This window comes from Myotis nattereri (assembly GCF_964212035.1).
Source record: "Myotis nattereri genome assembly, chromosome: 17".
NCBI classification, from domain to species: domain Eukaryota; kingdom Metazoa; phylum Chordata; class Mammalia; order Chiroptera; family Vespertilionidae; genus Myotis; species Myotis nattereri.
In genome coordinates, this window is record NC_138092.1 from 51,584,637 (window position 1) to 51,598,015 (window position 13,379).

At 49.9% G+C, this 13,379-nt stretch overlaps 1 protein-coding gene across 1 annotated transcript in view; it reads right to left on the bottom strand.

The window, feature by feature from the left end:
- Positions 1 to 578: 578 nt before the first annotated feature.
- Positions 579 to 13,379, bottom strand: part of CNGB3 (cyclic nucleotide gated channel subunit beta 3) — a gene marked incomplete at both ends in the record, with an annotated part of 113,793 nt that continues 100,992 nt past the window's right edge. Inside the window, 5 exons of the mRNA XM_081111518.1 lie at positions 579 to 738; positions 846 to 931; positions 1,902 to 2,007; positions 2,195 to 2,338; positions 6,703 to 6,821. Coding sequence (XP_080967644.1) covers positions 579 to 738; positions 846 to 931; positions 1,902 to 2,007; positions 2,195 to 2,338; positions 6,703 to 6,821 — 615 coding nt within the window. The remainder of the gene's footprint in view (positions 739 to 845; positions 932 to 1,901; positions 2,008 to 2,194; positions 2,339 to 6,702; positions 6,822 to 13,379) is intronic.

The window sequence follows — 13,379 nt, forward strand, 5'->3', positions numbered from 1 at the left end:
AAACACTATCGTCTGCTTCTTCAGCAAAGGGCATGGGCACTTAGCATGTTGCTTCGGTGATGTTCTCGGGGCTGTGAGTCCTGCTGACCCCTGCTCTCAGGGCAGCTCACAGCCCCGCTCCCCCACTGCTTCCCCTCAGGCCCAGCTGCTGGTGGAGCTGACATCTGGTGACCCTTCACCTCCTTTGAGTGAAAGCATCACAGCCCCTACAAACAGGACTCCCTGCAATGTGCTGTTGCACGATGTGTAAGAGAGGTGAGCAGCGCCACACAAAGCCTTAACACAAAACATGTTTTTAAGGGAAAAGGTTGGTAAGTCAGAGCCAAGACCAAGCCAATCAAATGAAGAGAAGAAACACCAAGAAAAGTGGGAGGAGAAAAACCTGCCACATACAATTAGGAGAAACACCAGCTGCACGCAGCTCCTGACAGCAGAGAACTAATCTTGTGGCCACTGTGTAAAGTCACATGCTCGGGGAGTCCTAGCAGCAAAGTCCCCCAAATTTAATAATAATAATAGTAATAAATAATAATAATAATAATAATAGAGAAATGAAGATCTGATTGGCCTGTGGCTTCTCAGGGCCTGGTGAGGTCTTCCTCCTCGTGAGCGGAAGCCACAATCCTGGGGACAGTGTCTTTGGGAACCAGCGAGGGTGCATCTAAGGTTCTCCGACGCTCATTCAGAGCCCTTTCCCCGACTGCCATGGTCAGCACCTCCTCCTCTCCCTGGCAGGAGCTGCGGGGATGGTGTGGGAGAGGCGGGAGGCTCAGCTGGGTGACGCTGTCCTTCTGACCAACGGGAGCCTGTCCTCTGTGGGGACAGCACCTGCTCTGCATCCGGACCTGCCTGGTGGTCCCTCCGCAGCTCTTCCTGCATCTTCACAGCCTCGTCCTCTGCCCTCTCCTCCTGTGGAGGACTCGCTGTTTTCCTGGAAGAAGCAGTTGTAAAGAGTTGGTATTGAAATCATAACCAAGGACACTGCAGTGGAAGCTAAGGATGGCCACCGGGCAGGGCTGATGGGGCGCTGAGCTGGCCCAGAGTGCGGTCGCTGAGCTGCGAGTGCAGGGAGCGGGCAGTGCAGGCTGGGCCAGGTTTCTGTCCCCCAGCATCCTTTTCCCCGCGTCCTCACTCTCTCAGTTAGGTGCTCAAGCCTCCTTGCTTCACTTTTAAAATATTTACTTAGTTACTTTATAAAGATAGCATTTTAAATATCCTATATAATAAAAGCCTAACATATGCTAAGTGTCCGGTCATCTGGTCATCCGTTCAACCAATCAAAGCGTAATATGCTAATGATAAGCTAAGGCTGCTCAACCACTCGCTATGATGTGCACTGACCATCAGGGGGCAGACAGTCCAGTCGACCAGTTGCTATGACATGCACTGACCACCAGGGGGCAGACACTCCAACCAGTAGGTTAGCTTGCTGCTGGGGTCCTGCCGATCAGGACTGAGTGAGCTGGGCTGGGCACACCCTGGAGCCCTCCGGTGGTCCCTCCCCAGCTGGCCAACCTCCCGCTTCCCACCCCAGCCCGGTGGGGTCCCTCAGCCTGGCCTGTGCCCTCTCACAATCTGGGACCCCTCGGGGGATGTCAGAGAGCCGGTTTCAGCCCAATCCTACTCACCAAAGGAGCTGCCCCCCCACCCAGTGCACAAATTTTGTGTACCAGGTCTCTAGTTTTTAAATAAAAAGTATTAACCGAACGCCATAACAATACTATAGAAAGTGTGGTTTTCCATCTGTGGGGAAGTCTCAGGGAGAAACTCCAGTCTCTCTTCTCCAACCGACTCCTCTGAACCAGTAAGTGGGAGCCGGATAGGTGGGAGCGGGTAGGTGGGGGTGCGCTGGGATGGGGGTGCATTGGGCCAGGTCTCCCTGGGCCGCAGTCCCTTCTCACCTGCGTGGTTCGCTCTCTGAGAGTCCACAGGGCTCGGGTGTCTCTGGTCTTGGTGGGAAGAGGAAGGCAAGTCCTTGTGTGGGAGAGGTCGCGGCCGAGTAGTGCCCTGTGGGCAGGCGTGTGATGGGGGTTGGCTTGGGGGCACCGGCGTGGCCTTGCTCGGCCCATGGCCCCATGCACAACCCACAGCACTGCTCCATGTGCGTGTGGTATTGTGGACAAGGCTGCCCGCCCTCCCCGCACGGTCTCCTCGGGGATGGAGAGCGACGCCTCTAGGGGGGCGTGGGGCACACCTGGCTTTCTCCATGAGGAGCTTTTCCGAGTCTGGGTAATGCACCAGGGTTTCCCGAAGGGCCTTCCTGTCCAGGGCGAGAAGGTGCACGAAGCCGTGGGCTACCACGCTGGCGGTCCGGCGGCTTCCTGTCGCTGCCAGGAGGCTGAGAGAGAGAGAGAGAGAGGGCAGTCTTCCTCTTTCCCCACCAAAATCTTAAAAATAAATCAAACCCTAACCATCCTCTGCTGCAGAGATGGCTCCCTGTTGGCGAGAACTCAGCCCACTGAGCCCCGAGCCTCCAAAGGTTGCCCCGCTCAGCTCGGCCTCCCATCAGGGACGGGGCCCCTCAGCGCCTGTGGGACTCCGCCAGGTCCCAGGAATGCAGTCTGGACTGTGTCCCCTTGGTTTTTCTGGACCCACTTTCCACCCTCTGCTCCCCCTTTGCACTGGGAGGCTGACTCTGCGGGCATGCCTTGCCCTGTGGGCTCCGCCAAGGAGGACGACCAGGATAAGTGGGGCTGCAGCATTCCTCCCTGCCCTCCCCTCAGGGCCAGCTTAGAAGGCTGTTCCCACCAGATCCCTGCTCCTGAGGGCTCCTGGCCTAACAGGCCCTCAGGGTTCCCGTGACTGCCCCCGTTGTCCCCACCCCAGCATGGAAACGCTCTTAGATTCTCCCTCCCTCCTGTCTTTCCTTTACTAAAAGCTTCCTAGTTACCTGGCTGAAGTGCACCTTCTGGTTTCCTCCAGGCTCTGACTGCGCAGACATCAAATCTCAGTGATGCCTGGTTACATCAGGTGAGTCCCATCCCTTCCCACCCTCACCCACAATCACCTCAGTGATGCCTGGTTACATCAGGTGAGTCCCATCCCTTCCCACCCTCACCCCCAACCACCTCAGTGATGCCTGGATACATCAGGTGAGTCCCATCCCTTCCCACCCTCACCTCCCAGATCACCTCATTTCTCAGTATCCCAACTGCTCTGTAGCCAAGTCACTCGCATACAACGTCCCACTCGAATGTCACTGAATTCTGGTATTTATATTCCTCAGAGACATAGCTGAGCGTTTTGCATGCGGGAAGTAACCAACATAGAGTGAATAAATGAATAAAACAGGTGAACAGCCAATTCCCGCCCTCCCCTTCCCCCCAAAAATAGCCAACAACACACACACACACAAAACACACCGGTGAACAAAAATACTACCATTCACCAGTAACTTGGGAAATTAGGCTTGATCTTTGAAACCAAGGCAAGAAAAAAACATATCTCAAATGTTTTAAAAGAAACAACACTGCTGGCTATGCAGTGAGGCGATAACACAGACTGAATGTCGCAGAGCCAGCCAGTCAGACGCGGAGAAAGGAGGCCACACAAATAAACACAGTCTGTGGGGGGTGGTGGGGGGAGGGCGGGAGCTGCATGACTCTTAGCCTGAGGGCTGACTGTAGACAACGTGCCCTCCTCCAGCTGCTGCTGCAGAAAGGGAGCATCCCGGACGACTGGCTGCTAATTGTGAACAAACTAACCAAGCATGTGGGACCTTCAGAATTCCTGTGGTCTGTACATAAGCAGACACCATTCTCTAATACTAAAGAAAGACTTGAAGCAGTGATGGCAAAGAAGTTTCCAAATTAATGACAGACACCGGACCACAGATCCAGAAAACTAAGGGGTTACTGAGCATAAAAACTACCCAAGAAACTCTGTCCCTCGACATATCATATTAAAACGGCAATACACCCAAAACAAAGAAAACCTTGAAAAGAGCAGGAGGAACAAAGATAAAGACGACAGCAGCAGACACTTTATCCCAAACTGTGCAAGTGAGAAGACAGTGGGATGGCCACCCACCAGAATTCTCTGTGCAGTGAAATTGTCCTTTGAAAGTGAAGGAGACACAAAGATTTCGTCAGGAAAAACAAAAACGAGGAATGTCAACATTAGCAGAACTACTCTGCAAGGAATGTCGAAAGGATAACAGGTTAGAAACGCAGGTCTTCGGAGAGAATGGAAGGACGCGGAGAAGGAGCAAATGGCGGTAACATAATCTAAAACATTTTATTTCTCTTAATCCTGATTGATCTAAAAGGCAACTCCAGCACGTGGGTAAGGGAAAGGGCCGCCCAGTGTCCCGAGGCCGGAGGGAGAGCTGGGGCACGGTTCCGAGGCTGCGCACACCCGTAAACCGTCCAGCGTTGTGTGAAGGGAGACTTAACTCCATTTAGAATGTGTACTGCAGCTCTAGGACCACCACCAAACTCTTTTGAAGGGAGTGTGATTGCTATGCTAAGGGAGGAGAGAAGATGGAATCATATAAAATGCTCCATTAAAGCCCGAGGAGGCAGAAGAGGGTGCTACCTAATGCAGGCCACCTTGAGGCACAGACAGGGCCTGCACCTGCACTGCACATTGAACTTGGTGCAGGACTAGCCAGGCCGCTCCAGAATGGAGCTACTCCTCCAACACAGAAAGTGTACATGTTGGCCATGTTAACGCCTACTTCTCTTGCTCAGTTGTTTCACATTTTAAATGTATTGCTCCATGGCAAAACATGGACATTTTAGTCCTTTCCTGAGGTTCTCCCCAAGACAGGCTCTGCCTTCACCTTTTCTTTAAGGAAGCAAAATAAATGTTTATCTATCTATCTATCTATCTATCTATCTATCTCTCTATCTCTATCTATTATCTATTTATCTATATATCATCCATCAATCAGTATATTAGCTATTTATCTATTTTTCTATTTACTTACCTATTTATTACCCATTAATCAATCTCTATTAGTATATATCATACACCAATCAATTTATTAGTTATTTACCTACCTTTCTATCTATTTACTTACCTACATATCATCCATTAATCAATCTTTCTATTATCTACTTACCTGTCTACCATCTATCACCACAATCATCTCTTCAGTCATGCATCTACCCACCTTCCTATCTATCTTTCTGCCTTTTCCTCTATGGAATGGATGCTAATATTTGAAGACTCGATGCTTGGATGAACCTATTTCTTCCCACCGGTCACCTTGGACAGGGGTGCAGTGGTCAGGCAGAGCCAGGTGGCCATGGGGAGCTTAGTTACATAACACAACTAAGCTAGGTGGCCATGGGAAGCTTAGTTTGGAGCTGCGAGTGTGTCTGTGCTGTCAGATTATGACAGCAGAACGGGAGTCACATGTTTAAGTGCCAGGTTATTTTTAGATTTCTCCAGCTTTAATTAACCTTGCCTACAGGTTACACATTTGCAGTGCGTGATGAGTTTTTGAACAAAGAAGTTGCCAAATGCATTTTTCCCAAACTCTCTCAGCACCGTTTAAAATAGTACCCCCTTCACAAACACTTGTCCAGCATTCCACCATAAAAAGCCTCACTCATTAAGCAGCTTAGAAAGGGGATCCCTAAATGCGTGCCACCCCACACGGTTTCGGAAGGAGCACTGCTGGGGACACACGGGACTAGTGATTAGTGTCCAGGGAACAAGGACTGGCTCCAATTCTAGTTCCTCCTCTGAGTGCCGGGACCTCAGATACAAGCCTAAGGACCTTTTGGTTTTCACGTCCATCATGCATCCACTGAGCGCCCGCGTGTTTCCGCACAGGGAGGCTGGGCAAGAGGAGCGTTATTAGAGTGTGTGTGGCTTTCTGGAAAGGACACCGGCTTTGGGACGAGGTGCCACATTTATTGAGTGCAGCTCTGAACAGTTACTTTCTCTTTCAGGAAGCAGGGCCACCTGTGAACGCCTGCTGTAGGTATCTGATCATCTTTAGACAGACATAGTGTTTATAGACGCCTGATATTCAATTATGACAATGGTGCTTTGGGTAAATTTCTGGCTGAGAACTTTTGAACCTGAGTTTGTGTTATGTAACTAACAAGCAACAACTATACTAACTTTGTGTAGGAGGGGGTATATGTGCCTGTAATGCAAACCGGCTCCCAGAAGCCGGGAGCCTCAGACCCTGCCATAAGCAAGCTGGGGACCCAGGAAAGCTGATGCGCAATAGCCTGAGCCAGAGGCCCGAGGACGGGAGGACTGGGAGCTGATGGGCTAAGCCAGGTCTGGGTCAAAAACCCAAGAACCAGCGGTGCTTATGTCTGACATCCAAGGGCAAGAGAAGGGGGCCGTCTGGAAGCACCATCTTATAGAAAACTGCTGTTTGAAACGTTTACCCTGCTATTTTGGCTTCTGTAAACGCTTGCTTGCTTAAAAAATAAGAAAAATAAGTCCGACAACAGTGAGCTCTCACTTCCTCTCACTACTCACTCATTCCTTCTTCCAACACCTCCGCAGCCTCCACCTGACTAGCACGACCCAGGCCTTGGGACTGCAGAGCTGCCGGGGCCAAGTCTCTGGGGGAGGCAGGGGGCACCTGGGAACGCGCAAGTCCCTGTTTTCCCAACGCTCTCGCAAGTCAGACCTGTAATAAGTGGAAGCAGGAACCTTACAAGGTTTGTGACCTAAGATTTTTCTTTTATGACAAGCGGCGGACTGTGGTTGGAGGTGTCTTTCAGGTACCTGATTTCTCCGAACACTGTCCCAGCCTTCAGAGTGACCAGAACTTGAGCTTCATGGGCGCCTCCAAGAACCCGGACTTCCCCCTGCTGCACGATGTACATTTCCTTGCCGATTTCTCCCTGTGCGCCAGACATAAAGAGGAACTTTATTCCTGACAGTTACTCCCCAAACGAGGAAACAGAAACTCTTCTAGAGGAAAACATGGAGAAGAAGGAGGAAGAAACACCAATGGAAAAGCAGTCGCCTGGAGGCCTGGGGCAGTACAGCCACTGGGTGACACAGAATGTGGAAGGAAGTTACTAGGACCTATGAGCAGTGACGCCCGGGCGCGTGGGTGCAGCTCAGCCAGCACTCGCTCCGGGAGCGGCGGCAGAGGGAGACCTGGCTGTCAGCGTGGCCACGCCGGTGCCGTGAGCACTGCTTTGCTTTGGAGAAGGCGCCTGGTCTCCCCGAAGCACCTGCGCTACAACCATGACTCCTCAGCCTGACTTCTGCCTACAGCACCGGGCCTGGCTTCAGAAACGGGGCTGTTTATGCTGCCATCCTTGCTCCATGCCGAGAGCAAAGTGTGAGTGCGGCGGGTTCCTGCTTATCCAGGGGCTCTTGGCGCAGGCAGGACCCTGCCTGCTTCCACAGCCCGGGGGAAGGCATTACTCTGGTGCCCAAGGCACAGTGGCAGGACACTCCCGCTGTCAGCGCTGTTTAATGGAAGGAGAGATGTGTGAGGCGTACTTGGCATCTACTTTGGAGTCTAAACCATGGTTGGTCCTGTAGCTCTGTGACCAGCCTCATTTAAGAACAATAAAATGGCAATAAATACATAGCTATCAACAATTGAATCTAAAAAACAAATGAACCAGCAGAACAAAAACCATGTATGGGGCCAAGTGGGTACTAGACTCACCAAGGGCGATCGCTTTGTAAGTTATACGTGTCTAACCACTATGTTGTACACCCAAAACTCATACAATATTTCAACTATAATTGAAAAATAAAAACTGATTAAAACCCCCACAGTGGATCCCGACACTCAGATGGGCCTCTCTCTGTGGAGATATTTTGCTCTATGACTACTGCTCAAGCTGGAGAAAACCCACCCAGGTGACCCTCTCGGAAGGAGGCCCAGGAGGCCTGCTCCTGATTGCTCTAGCCTTTGCCTGCGCATGTCTTTCCTACCATCCCTGTGCCGTGTGCGTTGCTGCAATAACTCTTCAGCCATAATGATAACTTTACATTGACTCAGACGAATCACCAAGCCAGTGGGTGGGGTGGACCCTCGAAATGTTCCTTCTCACTCCAAGAGGCAGGAAGAATGAATGTCTTACAAGAGACCTAAGTGGCATCTGGGCCACGAAAGGCTGTTCGACGCGGAATGAGCCAGTTTGCACAACCCTAGGCAAACTATTTGGGTAATAGCCCCTCGATATTAGCTTTTTTTTTTAAATTAAATCTTTATTGTTCAGATTATTACAGTTGTTTCTCTTTTTTCCCCCCATAGCTCCCCTCCACCCGGTTCCCACCCCACCCTCTGCCCTTACTCCCCCCCCCCCCCCACTGTCCTCATCCATAGGTGCTCGATTTTTGTCCAGGCTCTTCCCGCATCCCCCACACGCCTCCCCCCCCCCCCCGCCCCCCGCAAGAATACTTAGTCCATTCCCTTAATATGCCCCTGATTCTATTATATTCACTAGTTTATTCTGTTCATCAGATTATTTATTCACTTCATTTTTAGATTCACTTGTTGATAAACGTGTATTTGTTGTTCATAATTTGTATCTTTACCTTTTTCTTCTTCTTCCTCTTCTTAAAGGATACCTTTCAGCATTTCATATAATACTGGTTTGGTGGTGATGAACTCCTTTAGCTTTTCCTTATCTGTGAAGCTCTTTATCTGGCCTTCAGTTCTGAATGATAGCTTTGCTGGATAAAGTAATCTTGGTTGTAGGTTCTTGGTATTCATCACTTTGAATATTTCTTGCCACTCCCTTCTGGCCTGCAAAGTTTCTGTTTAGAAATCAGCTGACAGTCGTATGCGTACTCCCTCGTAGGTAACTGACTTTCTTTCTCTTGCTGCTTTTAAGATTCTCTCTTTGTCTTTTGCTCTTGGCATTTTAATTATGATGTGTCTTGGTGTGGTCCTCTTTGGATTCCTTTTGTTTGGGGTTCTTTGCACTTCCTGAACTTGTAAGTCTATTTCTTTCACCAGGTAGGGGAAGTTTTCTGTCATTATTTCTTCAAATAGGTTTTCAATATCTTGCTCTCTCTCTTCTTCTGGCACCTCCATAATTCAGATGTTGGTACACTTGAAGTTGTCCCAGAGGCTCCTTACACTATCTTCATATTTTTGGATTCTTTTTTCTTTTTGTTTTTCCGGCTGGATGTTTTTTGCTCCTTCGTATTTCAAATCATTGACTTGGTTCTTGCAATCCTCTAGTCTGCTGTTGGAACTCTGTATAATATTCTTTATTTCAGTCAGTGTATGCTTAATTTCTAGTTGGTCCTTTTTCATAACCTCGAGGATCTCACTAGATTTCTTGAGGGTCTCATTAAGTTTATTGGCGGTTTCTAGAAAATTCTTGAAAAAGCTTATAAGTGTGGTTTTGAACTCTATATCCAGTAGTTTGCTTTCCTCCATTTCTGTCATTTGTGATCTGTTTCTTTGTCTCTGCATTTTTTATGCTTCGCTGTGTCGATAGAGTGCCTTTCTGTGCTAGGTGTCCTATAGGGCCCAGTGGTTCAACCTCCCCAATTACCTGAGGTGGACACTCTTGGTGCACCCCTTTGTGGGCTTTGTGCACAGTCTTGTTGTAGTTAAGCCTTGATTATTGTAGGTATCACTGGGAGGAATTGACCTCCAGGCCAATTGGCTGTGTGAATCAGCTGTGTCTGCAGTGGGAGGACTTCTGTGCTGGAGACACCCTTCTGTGGCAAGACTTGCTTCAGTGGGGCTTTGGTGCTCACTGAGTCTTCCCCCTGAGTGTGTCCCTTATGGATCTGAGGAGTTGTAATCTGGATGGTCCCACTCTGACCACTGGGTACACTGGCTCTTGGATCTCAAAGGAGGTGCTAATTTAGCCTCTGCCTGAGGCTACCCAGCAGGAGCTATGGAGAGATCTGCAGATTCCTCTTCTTTGTTTGGGGTTTGAAGATGCCCAGATGAGGCCCAGCTGTGAAGCAATGCAAGCTGCTGTGGGGCCTTGGGCCTTCTTTTGGAAGTTCTGGGTCTCTCTGACCCAGCTGCAGTTTGTTAGGTAATTTTCAGATTGCAAAGGGCCAGGCCTTTCATATGCAAAAGCTTCTGCGCACAGCTTGGGTGGGGTCTTAGGGGATCAACAGGGTGTAGCAAGCAGCTATGGCTGCTCCTCAGTCCTACCCTAAGAGGCCCTGTGTCTCAGTGTCCTGGTAATCACCGTAAGCACCTCTGAGAGAAAGCAGCCCTTGAGTTCTGACCGATGCCAAACAGTCCAGTTTCTCCCAGTATGAGTCTGGGTCCCCAGAGATTCACGCAGAACTGGAGTTCAGAGCAGTCGGAGTTTGAGACTCCCTCCCGATTGAAAAAGACAACCGTGTCCTCAGTTGCCAGCCCTCCGTACCTCTGCACTTTACTTCCGCACCTCCTCTGAGTCTCAGTGTGCTTTTCTCTTTCCTTCTAGTTGTAGAATTTCCACTCAGCCAGCCTTCCTGTGGTTCTGGATGATGTCCGTTTTGTCTTTTAGTTGTATTTTTGAAGTGAGCCCCTCGATATTGTCAAAAGGTCAGAAGCACTAACCTTGACTCAGGATGAAACAACGGGGACTCGAGTTTATGCTCTGCCATGGCGGCGATGTGCGCTGTGTGCCAGGGCAGAGAGGATTGTGAGACAGCCACTCATTTATGAACGGGGGAGATACAACTCAACCACTCTCTGGGAAGTTTTGAAGTCTTTCAACACCAGGGGCTGTTGTCCTGAACACGAATTGTTGTTGTGTTGTAATTATTGGTACACTCTACTTCTTAGGTAACCTCTGTACAGTTGAAGTCCTCATTCCCTCTGTCCATTAGCTTTATGAGGAAGGGAGGGTAAGTATTATTTCCATTTCACAGAAAGGAAAGGCGCAGATTGGCTTAGCTGACTGACCAAAGCCCCTTGACAGACATTAGAAGCAGAAAGAGCCCAGAAAACACATCTTCTGACTGAGCGAGGCAGGCAGTGTGCTTACATTTTCCCTGTGCAGGATGTTAAGCATGCCTTTATTCTCATGTACATATCAAAGCAAGTTTCCAATACAGATGGATCTTATTGGGGTTATTTCCATATCAATGCTAATAACAATATTTTGCATTTGCATAGTACTTTTAAAAATCATAATATCTGGTAGTTATGTTGCTCCTTATTTTAATTCCTATATTCCTTCTATCAGAACATCCTACTTTATAATTACAAAGCACTTTCATAGATACTAACTCATTTCTTTCTTTCATCCCCCTTTTCATTCGATATATCGGGGTGACACTGATTAACAAGATCATACATGTTCAGGTGCACAATTCCACAGCACATCACCTGTGCACTGTACCACCCCACTCAGGTCCAAGCCCAGCGCCATTTATTCCCCCTCGACCCTCCTGCAACTCATTCATTCTTGCAGTAACCCCAGTGAGGCCAAATAGGAGCGAGATCACTATAGTTATTTAAAACTGGTGGTAGAGGCTTGAACACTGGCGTGTTGAGCAACCGCAGAAGGCTGGCAGCTGCGGCTTTAGCAGCAGCAGCGCCGTGTCACTGGGCTCTAACACATGCAGCTCGCCCACACCCAACAATGCCTCCAGCACCAAGACCAGCCTCTTAGAAACCAACAAAGCAGCTATGCATTATTTTTAGAAGTACCTGAAAATTAGTTTTCCAAGAGACACTCAGAAAAGCAATGATTAGAACAGGGCCAGATTCCTTATTCTCCGCATGGAGTGAGGCTTGAGTTGCTGGAGTGATTTTTCAAAGGCAGTTATTACAGCTGCCAGGAGGCAGAAGTACATAATGGGTGCTTAAATATAGTTCAGCACTTTTAATTATTTTTTAACGATCATTTCAATAATTTTCCAAGGAGATTTGGCATAATCAACGAACCAAAACTTCCACGGTTGCTTGCATATTTCTAGGCTAATTTAAGCCTTTCCTGCGAGTTTAATTAGCTTGCGAGTGAAGTAGACAGTCCTCAGAGCACAAGGTCTGGGAGCATGTGCAAAGCAAGATCAAACCCCGCCCCAGGCTGGCTGTGTGCTGATGGGGAGGAAGGCAGGGGGCGAGAGCTGCGTGGGGAGGGTGGCAACCCTCACGGTTTCAGGTCCCAAGGGAAGCTGTTTGCAGGGCTGCTGGGAGCACTGCGACACTCAAATAATCCTGCCACTCGTGCCTGGGAAACTCCCAGATGCGCTGTGAAGCAGGCCCCGCTGCCACGCGGTCAGGGAGGCCCCCCTCGACCCTGAGGATTAGGCAGGTCAGCAAACCCCGAGCCCTGGCGTTTCTTCAGTTACTCAGGCAACCTCCAAAGATCAGAGTCTCTTTTCCTTTCCGTTTGCTACAGTGGTTTGTGGAAATGATAAGCAAAAACTAAGCGTAACTCAGGTTTCTAAAATCTGGTCAAGTGACAAGCTTTCATCTCTCATTATCAACTATGACTCAGATCCCCTCTTCAAAGCCGAACAGAGAAACACGCTGTGGCCTCTGCTCCCCTGCCTAGCCCCTTCCTCCCCGCATCTGTGCTCAATGAGTGACGGGTGTGACGTGAGTGAGGAATCAGCCAGAGTGGCAGGAGAGCCGCTGCCTCCTCTCGGCCGTCAGTGCTGCTGCCAGGGCACCGTGGACGGGTCATTCCAGGCGCCACTGCCCCGAAAGGGTCCTTAAGCTGGGCTGTTTGCACGCCCACTGTAATGCTCGTGGTTTCATATCACCGAGCTGCCTACTTTTGGGGACTGGATTGCGTGGGATTGTATGTTCTCGGTTTCCAACAATCACAGCCTCTGACAGCTCCTTCGCGCTGCCCTCTCCGGTTCCCCCCTGACCTCCATAACACTGGGCGCTTCGGTGTGGCCTCGGCCCTCTTCCCTGACCTTTACTTGAGCTTCCAGGAAGTCAGCTTCTGTGACGCGTGGTTCCCAAAGACTGGCCTCCGGTTCCCTCCTCTCTCCTGGACGAGACTGATGTCCACGGTCTCCCCCGCTGCCCTGGCGTGCCCAGCACTGGGCGGGACGTGGCCTTCACCCTTTGCCCTGCAGGCCACTTGGACATGCCACGCTCCGTCCTGCCTCAGCTCCAAGTCTTCACGGCTCGTTAGATTTTTGGAGGTCATGCCGACCGCCTGCCCAGCCGCCCTCTATTGCCCACCCGCCTGGCCTTCGTTCCCCTTGGAGAGCAGCAGGTGTTGGAGGTACGTGCTTATGTCATTTCCCTTAGTGCTTATTTCATTTGTTTATTGCTTGTCTCTTCCATCAGCCAGTGATTCTCAGCTTTGGCTGTATTTTAGAATTGCCTGGGAGCTTTTAAAATATGCTTCTTTTTACATTGATTTTTAGAGAGAGGGGGAGGGAGAGAGCTAGGAAGATCAATGAGAAACTTCCTGGATCGGCTGCCTCCTGCACACCCCCTGCTGGGGATCGAGCAGGGGACCTCTTGGTTCCTGAGTGGATGCTCCACCACTGAG